The sequence below is a fragment of the Miniopterus schreibersii genome (assembly GCF_964146895.1).
Source record: "Miniopterus schreibersii genome assembly, chromosome: 9".
Classification (NCBI taxonomy): Eukaryota; Metazoa; Chordata; class Mammalia; order Chiroptera; family Miniopteridae; genus Miniopterus; species Miniopterus schreibersii.
Genome location: NC_138118.1, coordinates 13,730,933 through 13,749,896, shown reverse-complemented (window position 1 = coordinate 13,749,896; position 18,964 = coordinate 13,730,933). Strand labels below are relative to the sequence as shown.

At 49.7% G+C, this 18,964-nt stretch overlaps 1 protein-coding gene across 1 annotated transcript in view; it reads right to left on the bottom strand.

Annotated features, from left to right (window-relative positions):
• PLXNA4 (plexin A4) overlaps nt 1-18,964 on the bottom strand; it is a 404,508-nt gene that overhangs the window by 314,740 nt on the left and 70,804 nt on the right. Inside the window, exon 3 of the mRNA XM_081147021.1 lies at nt 7,859-8,041. Coding sequence (XP_081003147.1) covers nt 7,859-8,041 — 183 coding nt within the window. The remainder of the gene's footprint in view (nt 1-7,858; nt 8,042-18,964) is intronic.

The following is an 18,964-nucleotide window of genomic DNA, read 5'->3' as shown; positions in this document are numbered from 1 at the left end:
GTGAAAAAGACCAGGGCTCATAAGATGGTTTAATCAGGTCCACAGGTCCAGAGGGCTTGCAAAGCAGTTATGGGATATGACTAAGTAGCAGCAGCCATTTTCCAAATGAGTCAAGACAGGCACCCAGGATGACCTGCAACAGGAAAAATAGTCAGGAACCAGTACACACAGTCCCACAGGCTATTGGGAGAGAGTATCCTAGCGAGAACCCAAAAGACAAAGAAGCGCCCCGAGTATGTCCCAGGAGGCAGGTCAGTGTAAGGAGAAAAGCACAGCTTGTCTGTTTCCCAGAAAACCTCCCACCCCTCCCGTGGAGGGAGGCTGGTGATGCGAGAACTGCCATGTAGGTGGGAATCCCATTGTTTCTCAGGTGGGAGCCTCTTCCCTGGTGTTTAAATTTAGCCAGGGTCCTGGAAAACTCAAAATATGCAAGGCCATGGCTGAAGACCTGTGTCCTCTGTGTGGCTGGGCCATTTACATGAGGAGCCACAGGTAAAGGGGGCCAGGTGGCTGCTTCCTCTTGCAGTTGTGGGACTAAGATTTACCCACAGCCCAAAAGCAAGGCCTCAGGTAGAGACCATGAAATTATTATATAACTGAGCCAAAGGGCAGACCTTAGATCAAATCGTGTGACCTCTGGTGAGTTATTCAGCCCCTTTCCTCGTGTGTACATTGGAGGTGGTAATATTTACCTTGAAAGGAAATGTTGACGATTACATGAGATAGTCAATGTACAGAATGCACAGGAAACACCTAGAATGGTGCCTGCTCCCTACCAGGTAAAAGCATATGGTTTCCTTCCCATCTTCTCTTTCCTGCCTGCTCCAATTCCTAGAAGGGGCCCTCACCTGCTGGCCCCGTGGGAGTGGCAGGCCACTGCACCCCTCCTGTCTATCCTCTGGATTCTCTGATATACCTGCACGGTCAAACCTCAGGGACCTGGGAGATGGGACTCAGTGCTGGGCCACCTTTGCCCCTGAGAAGGGCTGTGCCTTTCCCACACCACTAAAGCTAACTTGAAGTTTCAAAGTATTGGCTCAGGTGCCTTTGATGGCCCATAAGCCAAGCCCAGTGTGGTAGGTGGCCTCTAAAATGACCTCAAGACCCCTGCCTCCTGGTGTGCACACCCTGTGGAAGCCCTTCCCTCCGGGTGTGGGCTGGACCACTTGCTGAGTCCTAACAAATAGATACAGCAAAAGTGACAGGTGTAACTCCTGAAATTAGGTTTCACAAAGGCTGTGGCTTTCCTCTTGCAGCCCTCTCTTATTGCCTCTCTCTCTCAGCTGCCGTGTTCTGAGTAGCCATCATGGGGAGACCCATGTGACAAGGGACTAATGTCTCCTGTGAGGACCTGAGGCTCGCCAACAGCCACGTGTATGACATTGGAGGTGGATTCTCCCTCACCCCAGCCTTGAGCCCATGGATGATGGCAGTCCCAGCTGACACCTTGACTGTAGCCTGTGAGTAACCCAGAGCCCGAGGGCCCAGCTAAGGCCTGCTGGGATTCCTGACCCACAGAGAACGTAAGATAATACATGTTGTTCTCAGCCTCTATGTCTGGGTTAATTTCTTACACAGTATCCATAACTAACATACCTGTGTCTCCTGGGCTGCAATAGAAGTATGGCGTGAATGTGGGCGAGGTGAGAGAGGTGTTTTAGAAGTCACTGTGAATGTCGCTATGAGAAGCCAAAGCTGCTAGAAAAACCACGATGCCTACAAGAGGCAAGCGGCACGGCTGCCTTCACAGGGAGTCACTTGAGCACAAGTGGGCCCCCAATCAGAGTGTCAACTGGTGGGCTCTGAGTTGGTCCAGCTGCCACTGCCTTCCCATCAAAGTGGCTGAGGAGGAGGCCGCAGTGACTTCAGGTGGTGAAGACCTCCCTGGTCCTGTCCTCGCTGAGAGCCTCCACCAGGACTGGCAAGGATCCGACCCTCCTCCGACCCAGATCCCATCAGACACGAGGCAGCAGTCGGGACACCCCTCACAGCTGGGGGCCACTTCTTCCTGCCCCTGCCTCCTCCCTTCTCTTCTGGTACATCATATCTTCATCTTTCCCATCTTTGTTGTCTTGGTTACATGACCAGGCTCCTGATATGCTGCTAGTTTTCATTTTAATGATATGTTCTTGTAAAGCACAATATTTTACTTCAATTGCATGTGTCACTGGATAAATTCCTCCAGCGTGTCTGGCATTTCAGCATCAGCTGACTGAGTGTGTCCTATGATTTGGGGTATTCCTGAAGCACTGTCTTCAATTTTAATGTCTTTGTATTTTAATTTATGATCAGGATCACTCTATACGAAAGTGTGTATGTATGTATGTGTCTAGATACACACATATGATTCAGGAAAGTGGCACACATGTATCAGTAAATGTTGAACTGGCTAAGTTCATTTAAAACTATCTCCTTAAACCATGTGCAATGGTCATTTAGAAAATAGACTGAAGTAGTGTTTCCTGGGGATCTCAAAGTGTGTTTCAAGAGGACACCAGGAGGAGAGTGAGCCTGTGCCCCAGTGACTGACTTCCAGCAGCTTTGAGAGGGACAACTCCCATGCCGGCCCAGGTCAGCTCTGAGTGACCACTTGTGATACTTATCCCCAGAGACATTCAGGGACCATGGGTGGGCTCAACAGCATAGTAGTAAAAAATAGAAAAAAGTGAGAAAGTAGTGCTAATTGGGATACACTGGCATAAAGAGGATGGTTGAATGAGGGCTTAATATTATCCAAGAATGTAAGATATGCCAAAGAGGACACTCACCAACTTAGCTGTTCTCCAAATCTACCCACCAGGTCAATGTGGACAAAAAGCCTTGAACCCAGCAGAGGAGACCGAAGGAGGTGGGAGCAGGACCATGAAAGTGGACGAGTTGACATGAGGCAAAGATGCTCTGAAGGCCAGTCCTAGGATCCCAGGCTTGCAGGACTAATGACAAAACAGCCATCTCTTGTTCCTGCTTAGATGTGAGGGCAGAGGAAGAAGGACGGCACCCCGGGAACATCCCTGGGGCTCTTCTGTCCGAAGCACCTCAACCTCAACCTCCCCCTCACTTCATCCACAGTCTGTGGTCTAAACAGGCTTAAGACTTGCAAGACCAGGGGTGGGAAATGCTGAAATGACATGACAAAAACGACCAGACAAAAGTGCTATGACAGTCTTTTCCCATAACGGAAATCATCCAGCACTGATTTGCCCGTTTTTCTTTTACTTTCTTTTTGGGCGTCGAATCACACGCAAACCGTCTGGCAGCTCCTGTTGGAGGAACTCATAACACAGCAGAGCTAACTGACCAAACGCTGCACCAAACACACCCGACCTCTGCTCTAATCCCAGGGCTCCAGGCAAGCTGGAGTCCAACACTGTATCTCCATTTGGTCGTGCGATGCCTCCAGCCATATGGAGTGCTTTCCATGGCATGAAATTCTTTTTAGTTAAAATTGATTGAAATTTACAGGTGAAGATTCAGAAAAGATTCAGAATGTATGTTCAGAATGGCAAGGCCCCAGGCAGGTCTCCCTCTGCCCCACTCCAGTTCTGTCTGCCTTTCTAGACCTGTGCTTAGGGCCTATGGGACACAAGCAAATCAATTTCAAAACAGGCTCAAGGAAAAATAAATTAGGAAGATTAAACTAATCTGCATGACAACTCCCAATAAAAATGACTTTGGGGTTATCCACTCCTATGGACTCTCCATGCTGGCACATACCCAGTTTCTACCAAGAGAGGCTAGTATGCTGTGGTTTGTGTGCATGCGTGTGTGTGCATACACACACTCTCTCTCACCATACATACCCTACCAGAAGCCAATAGCAGGGCCTGCCAGACTTGCGCTTAACCAACATCCACAGAGTGCTCAGCCCCTTGGCTGTGAACAGCTACCTTGCAAAACACCCAGGAAAGATGCAATCACAAAATGAAAGGAGCAATCACACCTCGAGTGGAAGTTTATGATGCTTTGGTTCACCATGAACATTAATCTCTCCCACTAATGTCAGGCAGTAATTCACTGCTGAACAACAGCCATAAAGTATGATCACTTAGTGGTAGGAAAGCGAAAAGCAGGGAAAGAGGAAGGGGTGGGTTCCGGCCAAAACACTTAAGCCAAGATCTTGTCCTTCAGAGGCCACACTGACCTCGTTACCCTAGCTTGGGTCAAAGGTTTTCAGATTTATACAGACACCCTAAAGCACATCTGGACGGTGTTTGCCTTAAGATTTTTACCTGTCATTGGAATTTTAACAGTCTGTCGGTTATTTCTAAGTTCCCAAGCACTTCCCAATGACTGTCACATTTATATGCCATATTTCTTTGCAGCACATGCCTTTAACACACACCATGGGAAAGGCTGCCAGCACCAGCCATAACACACACACACACACACACACACATCAGAAAACATGAAAGACATCCAAATTGGCACTCTCCTCACCTCCTTTTCCCCCTGCCTCATGTGATGTGTGCACTAAAGGAGTGAAATTATGGTCATCAGAGGCAAGGTCGCAGATGATGGGGACCCACATCTTTCAAATAAAACAAAAAGTCAGTCATTTTGAGGGCAGCCCATGGATAGCTACGGTCTAGCTCCTGGACCCCGGAGACCCACAGCAAGCTCCTTTCCTCTCAGCAAACCCCAAGGGCCTTTCCGTCAACCCTCCCCACTCGAGTCCCTTGTCATATTGCAAAGAACTCTGCAAGGCCCTTGTCCACACCGGAGATTATTACAGGGCTCGGAGAAGCCAACGCAGTAATCGCAGCTGCAGTATGATTTCCTTTACCCTCACCCTCTGCTTTCAGTAGCTCACCAAACTTCCTGCAAAATCCTCCCGCAGTCCCAGAGCTTTGCATGGCTGGGCCTCTGCCCAAGAGGTGAATGTGGCCCCGATAACCTCTGGGAAAAGCAAGACAGAGTTATTATGAGGAAAGGGGAGTGGTGCATAGTGAGCAAGGGTGGTGAGAAATTCTATTGTTTAGGAAAAATAAATAAACTGGCCAGTTTTGCTTTTTATTATTTCAAACAACAGACTCGGCCGGCCAGCCTTCCTTTCCCAGCCCAGACTGGCCCCTGGGCAGGCTCTGGCTGAGTCTGCAGCAGCAGTGGCTGGGCTCTGGCAAAACAGTTAAAAAGGATGCCACTCTGAGCTCCTGGAGCAGAAAGTTGGGTTGCCCTGATGGCCCGGCTTTCCCCAGGGGGGCCGCAGGCTCATTCTCCCTACACGACCCTCTGCTCTTATTGCTCAAATGTTTAAGCTTCGCCAGTCCCACCACTGCTCTGAAAATTAAAGTAATAGCCCAGGTGGCTGAAACAGAACCTCTCCTATATAAACCTCTCCCTAAATAAAAAGTGGGAAATGCCAAGCCACAGTTTACAAATCCTGCTGGTCAGGTGTCGCCTGTCATTGCTGGCCTGGCTGACCTCTGGGGACATGCCAAGGCCAGGCTCGCCCACAGCCTGCCCCGTGAGGGTGGTCTCTAGGCACTTGGCTCACCCAGTCTCCGGAGGGTGTCCTCAGCCACAGTCATGGAGATGTGCTCCATACTGAAGTCCCCACTGGGGGACAGGTTCCACAGGTGAGAGAGAGCCAGCGCCCATCGGCCTTAGACCTCCCTCTGACCAACAGCGCACATGTGCAAGTTGACTATGTTGGGTTTGTGATGCAGCCATAGCCAGGAATCATGTCTTTTTTTCCCCCAAGAGAAAATAACTGCCTGTTCTGTTATGTGCACTGAACTCTCAATGTTTATTTCACTGACACCATATTCCAAGCAACTCAGACAATAGCAAAAAAATAAAAATAAATAAAAATCCTTCTACAGGGTCTGGTTGGTCTTTCCAGCAGGTAAATGATTCTCTGGCACCTGGTAGGAAATTTGGGGTGTGGGAATCTTTGAACGCCTTGGCATAAGTTACCTCTCTGTTGCACTAAGACTGGGCTCACTAGAGAAGCAAGCTAAAGCGCCCCGCATTGCCTTGCTTATTTATTCTCAATACCACTTATTCACCCGTGGAGCCAAGCAAAGCAGGCCAAATGTAGGAATTCATCATTTGACTTGCATATGGGAAAGCCTCTGGCATTTAGAATTCACTTTTCCAGCAAACCGAACTCATTGAGTCATGGTGCAGAATGAAGTCATCTGCGCAACCAAAGGGGATGTCCTCTGTGTCCCCAGTCTGAAGCTTGTGTGCCTCCTTGGTTTACTTGGAGGCTTATTAGACAAATTTTGGCCAGTTTTGGTGCCCGCCTTCCTAGCTCACTGAAAGCTGGAAGCCGCAGGTGGAAGCGGAGGACAGGCACTGAAGTTGACCAGGATTCCTGACAGCCAGCGGATTAGAGTGACAGCGCACATTAGAGAGGAAAACCCAGAAGGCTGCATGGACGCAGGAGTTGTGCCCGCACAACACACCTACACCTTCCAGCATCTTCTCTGGGTTCCATGAAATTCAGCTCAATTCATGAGTAATCAACAACAGAAAGGCCAATGCAGCAAGAAAACACTCATTGTATTTAATATACTCTTCCCGGAAAGGCAGGGAACTACAAAATATAATTCTTAATGCTACACAGACTATGGTTAAGTTACCTGTTAACTTGGCACTGTTCTGTGTTACCTCTTTAGAAGTGATTCTAGGTGCATGGTGCTTTGCCTGCAGTACCTTGTAAAGTGCATGGCATTTCACCACCATTTCCCATCCCAGATATGACCCATATAACTACTCCTCACACATCCCCCAACTCATGCACACTCTGCCCCCCACCTCTCACCTCCCCACTCTCACACTCCAGGCCCACTGCCTGTTCTGCAGAGATTTAAAGAAGGAAACAACTGCTGAAACTGGCTGTTCACAGTAGGATGGGAGAGTGGGCTCAGTCTCCTAGATGTGCAGAGAACATTCCCCCTGGACCATCTTGAGCTAATGCTCGACAATACAGCAACAAGAAGGTAGGGATCAAGGCTCCCTAAGATCAGGTAGTGCTGGCTTTATGAATCTGAATCACACACTGTCCAGAGAATTCCCATGGAAATCAAAAGAAGACAAGCAGCAGCTCCACATGGAGTCACCAATATTTCCCTGTGACGAGACTGAAGTGCAATTATCAGCCAACACAAAACAGGACCTACTGCCTACAGTCTTAGAAAGCCTTTTAATCCAAGCAAGGAGGGCACCCTCTGGAGCCAGCTCCAGCTCACTGAGATGAGAAGCCTGAGCAAAGCTGGGTGAGAGAATAGCCCTCGATGGACAGGTGCCCCCAACACTGCTGATGGGCCAATGTCACCCAGTGCCCCTGAAGCCAGAGAGCCTCTAAAGAATGGGGAGGAAAGCTCATGTCCCAGGTCACACCATTCTCTCCACCTTAGGCAGTTGCTATGTACACAACATCCAAGGTTTCCTGGTCCCACAATTTGCCTCTTAGCCCCAGTAGCAACTCCAGTAGGTCCTGCACTTTCCTCCATTTCCCTGAATGGATACCAGATGGATGTATAAGCCAGAAGGGCTGGAGCAAGAGGAGCAGGCACATCCCTTGCCTCTGTCCACCTTCCCAACCACCCATGCCTCATAATGCTCCTGACTGAGGCACAAACCCAAGTTAAAGGGAGCACACCATTCAGGATGGTCTAGTGAGGCTGGGGTGGGAAGAGGTGAATCCATACTCCCCCAGTGTGATTCCCACATCAACCGTAGCACAAAGGCAGAGAAGAGATGAGACTGTCACTCAACCTCAATAGCAATGTTTCTCCTTAACTCCAAAGTGTATCGCTTGCCCACCAGGCCCAACGTAGCAAAAAAGCATGAAATAGTATCTACCCCAGTGGGGACAGACAATAACCGAATGACTGCGCCTCGTTCCTACCTTTTTCAGCTTGCCACTTTTGGTGCCCACGAAGGCCAGAGAGTGGTTCTTGTAGACGTAGGCAATGACAGAAGTCATGCGGTCCCTGTCCTCCGTGAAGACAGGAATGCCACGTACCATCTCGGACACGCCCAGGGGTGCATTCATATCCAGGCCACAGAAGTTATCGTCAATAGTTAAGAGCTGAAAATTAAAGAGGAGGAAAATTAGGGGGGAGCATCAGGGCAATTGGCAGAGGTGCTGAGTCAGGGAACTGTAGAGCTAGAAGAATTCTTAGATATGGTATAAATCCCCCTTTTTTTACGTGAAACAGTCAGGTCCAGAGAAACTAGATGAGCTGTCAACAATCATCTAAGTAGGTTGCAGGACCATGGCAAAACACACACACACACACACACACACACACACACACACACACACTCCTAGAGTCTCTTTTTCACGGTGCTCCCAGGTCTCTCTGCGTCTCCTGCAGTCACTCCAGGCACCACCTTGGCTGCTTAGACTGTCTTCCACCATCGCAGCAAAAAGCACGCGCCAGCAGCCATGAACAGGGGCTCCAGGTGGCTGGGCTCAGGCATCAGAGGGATTTGGTCCTCACATCTAAACACTTGCTGTTAAAGAGCCCTTCACAGATGAGGCCTCGCAAGTGTAGAATTGAGAACTAGAAACATCAATACTCAATGGCAAGACCATAACAGAGAAGAGGACAATCGGTTCAGGAAAAGGGAACTGGGAGGAATGGAAGGTTTGTGAGTGGACTCAGCAAGCCACTGTTGAGCCTCACGTTGCCCAATCTCAGGCTCCCTGTTTCTTTCAGAGCACAGCTAAGCAGGGCACCCTGGCCTTGCCATCTCTACTCCAGCATTTCCCAAGGTGTCTTCTGTGGAACCGAAGCGCCCCAAGATGCTCTACCACTAAAGGGTTCCTCAGGCAAACAATTTGGGAAACAGTACATTCTAACACCGTGTAAGATATTCACAATGATTAGTTACAGGAAATGGGATGGATTCTTTTTAAGAAGAATTATGTTTAATATTATCTAAGACTTTGCCAGACGTTTTATTGCCTTAACTCTTTTAGACCAGAATACCTATGGTTATTCCTTAAAGAGAAATTTCCCTGGATATCCCATGGCACACACTGACCCAACTGTTGCTCCTGACTCCAGGGCAATTAAGGAGTCAGGGACCCAATAGGAAAAGGCTTCGGGCCGGCTCCCTTCACAGTGTTTTATCTGAATTCTCCGTTTTATTCCAAGCCTCCAGATCCACATGTAAGCAGAGGGTCCCAGCTGGGTTCAGACCTCCTGGAGAGTTGCAAGGGCCTTGACTATGGCTGGCAAGGAGGCCCCAGTGCTCCCCACCAAGGCAGCTTTGGTTTGGCATAGACCTCTCCTGGGCTCTAGGAACCTACGCTGGATTTTCCCCTCTTTTTTGGAAGAACTGTGTGGTCTTAGAAGAGTTATTCCATATTCTGTACTTTTATTTTCCACCCTATAAAGATAAAGGAAACAACCCCTGCTTTTTGATAGGCTTCCATAAAACCTATAGAGCTCATGCCTGTAAATGTTTCTGGACTTTTCAGAAGGAGTAAAATAAAATACAAGGTGTCACTTTTTTAAAGGCTTCAGTCCAGCCAAAGAGAAAGGCAGCTGGAGAACCGGCAGGCAGGCGCTTGCCAGGCAGCTAGCTGTGTGAACGTGGCCAACTTGGGGCTGTTCAGGGCTTCGGGGCCCCTTGGCTCCCTCCCAGGAGAAGAGGGACAGGCATTGTCCATCTTGGGGAAGACACCGTACTAAGCATCTCAGTCCTCTCTCTGCCCTCTCCCCTTCTTCTTACCATGATGGGGGACAGTGGGACCAGGGAGGGGGGAGCCTGGGCAGGCCTGGGCAGGCTGTGTGCCAGGCAGATGTCTGATCACCCCTGGTCTCTCCTGTATGGTCTGGTCCAACAGCCCCAGTCCAAACCCAACCTCTTCCCCCTCCAAAAAAATAACAACTATAGGAATCACAGTTAGGAGGGAGTTTTCAAGGTCTAGTTTGATCTTTATGGTTCATCCCTAAAATGAGGACATGGGGAAGGAAGGAGGAAGTGGAGAGTGAAAGGGATGGACCAGAAAGAGGAAGAAAAACCTGGGTGGAGGGAAGGCAATGGCCTCTCCCTGCTGGATGTAAGTGAAGGGACCTGCCAGGCTTAGGCAGCTCAGCCCCAGAATTGCATTTCTGAGTGGTCAGTTACTGAAAGCCATTCTTCCCCTTGGCTGGGCAGAACACAAGCAAATAAATAAACAACCACCTACAAGGAGACAGTATGCATTTGAGCAGCTGCATCATTGAATCACTGGTTGTTCAGAGGCAGAAAGTCAGGGACCTGTGAGTCCCTGCTGCTGTGGCACCCTGCACAGCAAGGATCTGGGTGAGGGATATTTTCATCGGAAGGAAGTGAAGACATCTCAGCTTGGCAGCCTGGCAGCCAGGGCTCTGCTGTCTTCAGCTCATAACAGCTCACTTCAATGCCCGTCAGGAGCCAGGTCTCAGTCTCCCCACCTGTAGCTAACAGTCATCCCCTCCCAACTGCCTACCTCCTGGTGTCTCACCAGGTTCAAAAGACTGTACCCAGGGGTCTTAACATGGTGATTGCATTCCAGGGACAGTGATGCCTTTCTCTCTGGGCTCCCCCATGCCAGGTGGTGAAGGGGTGATCGAGGCCTTTGACCAGGAGCAGCCCAGATCCGCATGGATGCTGAGGTCCCACAGCTGTGGCATGAGGTGGCCTTACTCTGTTTCCTCAAAGCTGAGCGAAGGGGAGGGATTTTTAACACTGATGTAGTGGAAAACACGCAGGTCTCCAGTCATATAGCACCTCAGTGCTTCTCAACTAAACGGCTTGGCACAGGCCTCTCCTGTTCTCTGATTCTCATTTTCCTTGCCTGTAAAATTGCAAGACAGGACCGTCATGAGGTTTAGGTGAGATAACAGGTGTGATAGCACCTGATAAACAGGAAAGCATTTCACCGATGCAAGGTGATGTTTCACATTAATTTTTTCCATGGAAATCCTGCCAAGAACAGGGGTAGGATGGGGGCTGAAGTGGCCATTTGCGTGCCTCCTGACCAGCATACAACGACTCTCCATGGACACAACCCGCCAGCTCTGAGCTGCAGCCCCAGAGAAATTATAGCTCCGGGAGGAGAAGGCAGAGGGTCCCACAGGGCCCACCGACCCGAGGAGGCCGAGGTATAGGAAGCAGAGGCCAGGGCCATGTGGGCCCTGGAAGGGGAGGCTAATTGGAGAAAGCCTTCGACAGGTGAGGGCTGGTGTGGATTCCTGAGCACCCTGGGAAATGGGAGAGGACAGTGTCTGCTCTTGCCCTGGCTGAGCTCTCCCCTGGGCCCCATTAACAACAAGATTAGAGCAGCAGCCAGAGGAGCCAGGAAGGGATTCACCTCGCCTATAATCAGGAGCCCAGCATTGCCTGCAAGACCATGTCACACCCCTTCCTCCCACTGAGCCACAAATGCCCAAGAGTGAGCTGTGGTCACCATTATAATGTTTATTAGAGAGCAACTTCACTCTTACAAGAGAAGGAAATAGGATCTGTTGCATAGGAATATATGTGGTGCCTACTTGGGCAACCCTGTGAACAGATATTGAAGTCTTAAGGCCACACCCTCCAGGGTCCCCTCTGCCCCAATCAGGAGGACACCAAATCTGCTTTCCACAAATGTCCCCATGGTATACATGGGTTATAAATTAAGACTGGTGACCCACTGGATTCCAGGGACCATAAGCTCAAGGATAGGACCATGTTTTATGCATCTTTGTACCCTTAGCTTAGCTCCAGTTTCATAGTAGGTTAAGACATATGTGTTAGATGGATGGATGGATGGATGGATGGATGGATGACTAAATAAAATCCTGACTTCATAGTGGCTAACACTTTAGAATTAGAGCCCAAATGTCTAGGTCTGAATCTAAGCTCCCTGTGCCTCAGTTTCTCATGGGTAGAATGGAGATGGTAACAACTATATAGTCCTGTGAGAAGTAAATAATTTAGCACATGTAGAACAATGTCTGGCACTTCATATGTGCTATGGGAGTACCAGCGCTTACTACTGTTTGTCATCTTAGACAATCCAGACAACTTTGGCAAGTCTCAGGGTCTTTGGGGAAATTCATGGCATCTACCTCAGAGAGGTGTTATTAAGATGAAAGAAGCTAATGTTATCAAGATGAAATAGCAAGGGTAGTACTTCCTAAAGATCCATCAGCTCAATGAAGCCAAAGGACAGAGAAGAGCAATGGTCTAGGATCCAGAAGAGTTAGCACTATTCATTAGAAATACAAATTCTCGGCACCACTCAGGCCTACTGGATCAGAAACTCGGGTGGGGTTCAGAGATCTGCATCTTAATCTCCTCCCAGGTGAACCTGCTGCATGCTAATGTTTGAGAAGCACTCGTCTGGATCACCGTGGAGGTGTTGTCCTAGCTGAGGGCACATAGACCATGCCAAGAAAAGAATGACATATGACAAGCATTCCCACTCTGGAGCAGGACCCTCTGGACCAGGATGTGGAGAGGCCTGTGGCAGCCTCCCCAGGGCCTCCCTGAGGGTATTGGTGGAGGTGGCATGGGGAGCTACAGTTGATACTCCGAATTACAATCTAATAGCTCACCGTGCTTCCCTTGCACACACCAGCAAAGGTTACTGTGCAATTATGTGTCGCTACATACAAATGACAGAGCAGTTACGGTTACTTTACCAATTACAGGGAAATTGCTCCCACTCTGCAGAGAGACTGGCACTCTGAAAAGCTCTATCATCTCCACAGAAAGGGGATTTTAAATGCTGTAAGCATCCTTCCTCTGCCAGTCTCCCATGCTCCAGGGCAGAGCTACAAAGCAAACACCCAAGAACCACAGAAGTGGCTGGTGGTTTCTGCAGAGACTCTTGGGGAAGGGCTAAAGAAGGGGCCAGAGCTGGGGGACCATGGGGACATCTCCTCTGGAGTCCCTCTGCATCATCTCCTACCCCCATATCCCAATGACTCACTCATAAGAAACCACCTTCACCCTGACACCATGCCACTCCATCCTGAAGGCCAAGAGTGACGAGGCGGAGAGGGAAGCCAATCCTGAAATCACGCCTCACCCCAGCTAGCTTGGCTCCTGGGCTGGTTCCCCTTCCCGGCCAACTGGAGCAGTTTTAACCCATTCTTGGTTGCCCCACCTCTGCAGAAACCTACATTGAGTCCCTATTATGGAAGGGTCAGAAGTAGGCCAGAGCTTAGTGGTCCAAACACAGTGCTAATGAGTAAAGGGTCATCAGGTCGATCCCCCTGTGGACCAATTAACTCAATTCTGGGACACAGTCTCTTCCACAGCCACAGGCTGCCCCTCGTACCCCAGGCATCACTATTTACAAATATCCCAACCTAATCCATTGGAGACCAATCAGGTGAGCCAGCGGGTATAGACCATGCAGCTGACTCCTCCAACTGAGAGATAGCTGCTGACTGCTCTGGGCCGACAGCAGCAGTCTCTGAGCCCAAAACAGAAAATTCAAAGTTGGACCTGGTCCTCCTATTGCTCATGGGTAGCTGCTGGTCCAGCAGAGAGGAGTCCTTCCATCTGGAAACAAGCCAGATCTCCTGCCCTCCCCGAATGCAAAAGCAGCACCCAGTCCCATGCACAGGAGTCCTGAGCACTGCCACGCCCATCCCCAAAGCTGGGAGGCCAGGCATTAGACAGGGGAAGAAGGCATCAGAGATTTCCCAAGCTCACCCATTGTGGGCCTTCAGTCAGGCCTTTTTCATCAGACTTTTGGTCTGTTATGCTGTTGAAGCTCCTATTTCCTATTAGGAAAAACTGAGGCACTAAATGAAGTCAACACTATTCACTGTTCCTCACTCATTAATTTTCTCAGAAATGATTAGGAAGGACCTACAATGCACCAAGCAGTAGGTGAGGACCCAGCAATATAGAGATGACATGTATCAGTCTCTCCCCTTCCTCTTCGGGGAGACAGACCTGGGCCATGATCAGACAGGCCATCCATGCCCTGCTTCAGTAATGGACCCAGTGCTGGGGTACAGAGGGCACGGCCACCCACTGCCAGTGCCGTACATGACCACTCTTTCACACAGCATGTACTGCAGAGGAGGAAAATGACCCAGGATCTTAGAATCCAACAGCCCATTTACAGAAGAGGAAATTGAGGCCTAGAGAGTGAAATGATGCCCCCCAACAGCCCGTGACCTATGAAGTTATGAGAAAATAGGTACCAGAACTCCAAATTCCCAGTTCGGAGGAAAAAAACTGATCTTACGAAGGAGATTTCGCTGGGGTTGTAAGAAGGTGGCCCCGAAGAAACCTGTTCCAGCATCAGAGAGACCTATTGTCAGCATCAGAGACTGCTCAGAGAACAGCCCCGGCCTCCACTTCTTTCCTGCCACCCAGGATGAGTGCTCTGACCTTCTGTGACCTCTGGAAGGAACTAACTTTCCTCTACACCAAGGAAGCCCTTGGGCAGCATGAGAGGGGGATTCCTTCTCCTTCCCTGAGTCTATTTGTCCCAAAGGAAAGTGAGAGCTGAAGCTTTGAAAAGAAATACAAGTTAGGAGAAAGGGAGGAGGGAAGCCCATGAGGCACCTGCTGATGGAAAAGAGACAGTCTTTAGATTCTCCATGCTCAGCAGTCCTCGAATTCTTCCCATTATTAATTATACTTTACACACAGGTGCACGCACACGCACACACACCCCCAGGAGCTGACCATAGCAGACCTCCTCTGGAAATGGGAAATCAGTGAATTACTTGTGGGATTTCTCTCTACATGGAGATACTGATCAGATGAGCTGTAGTAGCTCATGTCTATACACAGACTCCAGTTGTAAAGCCCGGGGGCACATGAAGATAATGATCACCCACGTATTGGGGCCATGTCACAAAGATGACCGCTGAACCCCAGGTGTTCGTAAACGCACCAGGGCCTGATGCCCACAGTGACCCTCCAGGGAAAGAGGTAAGCAGAAGGAGTCCTCACAGGGGCAGAAACATCCTGGGGAAGAGGCTTGTAAGTAGGCTGGGTTTACTCCCATCAGAAAGCCTATTACTCCATAGAACAGTCTTATGTGCTTGAGAGCTAATTTCTTTTTTTTTAAATAAATATATCTTTATTGATTTCAGAGAGAGGAAAGGAGAGGGGGAGACAGACAGAAATATCAATGATGAGGGAGTCATTGATCGGCTGCAGCCCGCAACCCGGGCATGTGCCCTGACCGGGAATCGAACCCTGATCACCTGGATCCTAGGTCGACACTCAACCACTGAGCCATGCCCGGCTGGGCGAGAGCTAATTTCTATAAGAAAGAAATAAAGTCAAACTATACAGGCCCCTAATGGCTTTACAGCTCCGTATAGACTTTCCTTTCCCTTTTATGAGTCTCAGCACCCCCCAGAGGGCTGCCCATGGCCCACGCTGGCCCCATGGGTTGAACTCTCTCGAGAGCCAGGGAGGTCCTGCCACGGGTGAAGGTTGGCCCTGCACCCAGCTGTGGGCACAGCCACGAACGTGGAATGTGGGAACAAGGCGTCGTCCACTCCGTTACTAACACATCATCTCAGACGGATTCCCTTATTGTGTCTTTTTCAACGAGATTGTAGGAAAGTAAGTGTGTACAGAGACAGACAGGGGTGCCAGCAAAGCACAGCCACAGTAGCCTAGTTAGACAAGTACATGTTGGAGGGACTACAGGAAAAGTGTCTCAGGGATGGAAAAAAAATTAACAAATTACACCAATGTTCCCAACAGCCAAGCGCCCCATTTCTAAGCATCTCAAAAACGGCCGATACCTACATATAGAAGGTCAGGTGTTTCAGGAGCTTCGTGGTGTGTGTGTGTGTGTGTGTGTGTGTGTGTGTGTGTATTCTGAGGCAAACAGCCATTGAGATAATGCACTTAACTACTCATTGAACAATGAAAGTGATTTGCTAAAAGCAACACTCATTTGCATACTCATTTTGGTATTTCTATGTGTTTTGAAACTGTGTGTGGCCCAATCCCACCAGATATCTAAATGGTCTTTCACTCATCACGACAACAAGCTATCCTAATAGGGAACTAATGCCACTAATCTGAGCTGTTTTCCCAGGAGAGGGGCATTACTAAGGGCACTCTCTGCAGGCCTGTCTGTAACCAACAGCTATGGGGATGCACCCCTCCTAGGAGCTGCTCCGACTCAGGATCCTGGGGTTGATCCCATGACCTCCTCATCAGCTCAGTTGCTGAGAGCCCCGTGTTTCTCACTCTGATAAGCAGGAGGGCCACGACCCCATGACCAGTGCCATAGGCCAGCCAAGCAAGAGAATCGGGACCCAACTCCACTAGCCCAGCTCTAAGACGGCCACCATGCTGGAACTAGTGCAGTGGCCAAACCTGGACCCATGGGAACTACCAGGGAAGGCTTCTCAGCACTGGGAATGATCCCGAGCAAAACCCCTTTGGGTGCTGCCCGGTACCTTAGCTTCAGGGGTCTCCAGTGGCCACTTGTCAAGGGCAAAGACATCCCACAAGCCCATCAATCTCGCGTTCTCACTCCCCTCCCAGTCTACTGCAGACAAGCTCGGTCGCCAAAGGAACTGTAATTGGAGTGGGACATGCCAGGATGATTAAGTTGTGTGTTTTCTGGTGGGCGCTGGGAAGCACTGGCCCCGCTCGCCAGGCTGAATTATGGGGTAGGTCATTCCCTTGTTAGTGGGAATAAATTTTATTAGCCCCACTCTCTTTGCCATGCCATCTTCCCCTCTTGCTCCTCAGGCCCGAGTGTGAGTCTGGATAATGTCGCCTGCATGCAGGATAAATCAGCTGAACAAATCCCATTATATTTTGGACCACTGACAGAGACACAGTAATGACACCGGGACCAGGGAAAGATGCAGCCTTTCTTGTCTCCCGCTGATTCCGTTTCATATACGCGGACAGCATGTGGGCCCATCCACTTGGGAAAAAATGTAAATTCAGAGTCCGAAGGGAGAGCTCCCTTAGTTGTCTTTTTCTCTCTCTCCACTAACTTTGTTAGTGAAAAGAACCACGTGGCCTGTGCCCATGTGTAGTCATTCCCTTCTGCCTGGCAAAAAAGATGGGACACTGAAGGTAACAGCAGGGAGAGGGTGGCCCGAAGTGTGTCCCCTCCTTCAAATGATTCAGCTTAGCATTCACCACATGTGCCGCCAGGTGGAAAGGGAGGCAAACGGGCATGTCCCAGGCCTGAGATACTAACCACAACATCAGGGTGAGTCACAGCCCAAATCTCTCTCAATCAGATACCAGTGGAGAAGAGACGCAAGTATGAAATCACAGCAAGGTTAGTAAGTCTCCTTCTATCCCATCGTGCGCTTATTATAACCAAGGAGAACACCCAGACGGTGCTATAAAGCTATTTACGTGCCCTACACATAGGAAGTGCTCCGTGTCTACTGTTACTTATGAATGTCTATGTATTTCTCTCTCCTTAGGAGTCTTGGCACACTTTATTGAAGGGATATATTTTATCACCTCCTTCTTGGAGATGAAATGCATAATTCAGAGCAAAAGGGAAGCTGCTCACCAGCCCAGTGACATCTCAGGGGCTAGGACTGCCTCAGACTCTCAGGCCAGGATCCAGGCCAAGACGCCACCCTGTGAGGATGACTGGAATTGAAGGAAAGGCCCAGAGATGCAGCTCTGGACTGGTAAGTCGGCTGGTCTGTGCGCTGATTGAATGAGAGGGTGGGCTGCCTATTTGGGGAGCTATCGCATACCATATGGGGTGCTTGCATGTTCATGTGTACATGTGAGAGAGATCTTGCTGTATTAGCTGCTTTGTGTAATGTGGGGTGTGAGGGAGAATAAATCACAGAAAGTGAGAGCTAGAGGGAGCCTAAGAGATGATAGTGCACAGAGTGTGAGTGTAAGTGAGGCAGTGAAACACAGCAGGCAGACAGAAAGGAGGGGAAGACAGACGCCGTGAGAAAGTAAGTGGGCATCTGGAACAGAGAGAGTGTGTGTACACACATGAGTGTGATTGTAGGTGTGATGCTTCCATCCAGGGTTCATGAAGTAGGTATCTCGGGATTAGGGTGCAGCATTGCATGGCCCCACATCCTGATCAGTAAAACCTATGCTGAGGTCTCTCGGCAGCTCTCTGTGTTAAAATTCTGCATGTGTGATTCCTGGGTCTTGACACTCTCCCTGCTGACCTGCTGGGCTCCAGGGTGGCATCCTGGGAGAACGTGTCCAATCTAGGAGGCCAACCTCAAGTCCCTTCCTCTCACTAGGCCCAACATACCACCCAGGGTGCGGCTACCACCTGTATTCGAAAACACCGTGCATACTTGACTGGGATGTGACTTTCACTGCAAACCCTGATGGGCAAAGAGGGAAATGGATGGGTTTTTCACTTGAATACCTAGGAAGAAGGCATCTCGAGGGGAGAGGGGGAAGACTGGATTCTATAAAGCTTCAGGCTGTGATATGGCAGCCCCTCAAATGCTAAACTGGAAGTCAGGGGTATGGTGTCAAAGGCTGTGAGGGGTGAGTGCTTGTGCGTATATAAAAGGAGCCTGGTGCTGTGCGCTCTCATTGGGACCTGAGAATGGAGTAGAGTGGGCGTATTTAGTGTGCCACAGTGTGAGGCAGAAGGGGTGAAAATGCAGTGGAGGTGGAAAGGAGGGCTGGGGCAACAAGAGGGGGAGTTCCTGGTCTACGAGAGAGGACTGTGAGTGAGCAGAAAGGGAACCTTGCCCAGCGCCATAAACAACAGGATACACCCCATCTACTCAGAGCTGCCCTTCCTGCTGACAGGGAAAAGAAAACACCCCAAGCAGACTGGCAGAGACCAGCACCCGGAGCCTGGGATGACCGCCTGGCCATTCCGGATGCTCATGTTCATGGAGTTTCAGGATCCCAGGCGCCAGACGAACCTGAGTGACTGTCCAGGTTGGGATGGGGGGCCAGCCTGAGTCCAGGGGGATGACTCTGTCTCCTCCCAGGGTTGCTATGCCTGAGAAATAATAAATATAAGAGTAAAAGTAACAGCACCCATGAATTGGGTTCTCCTTCACTACTC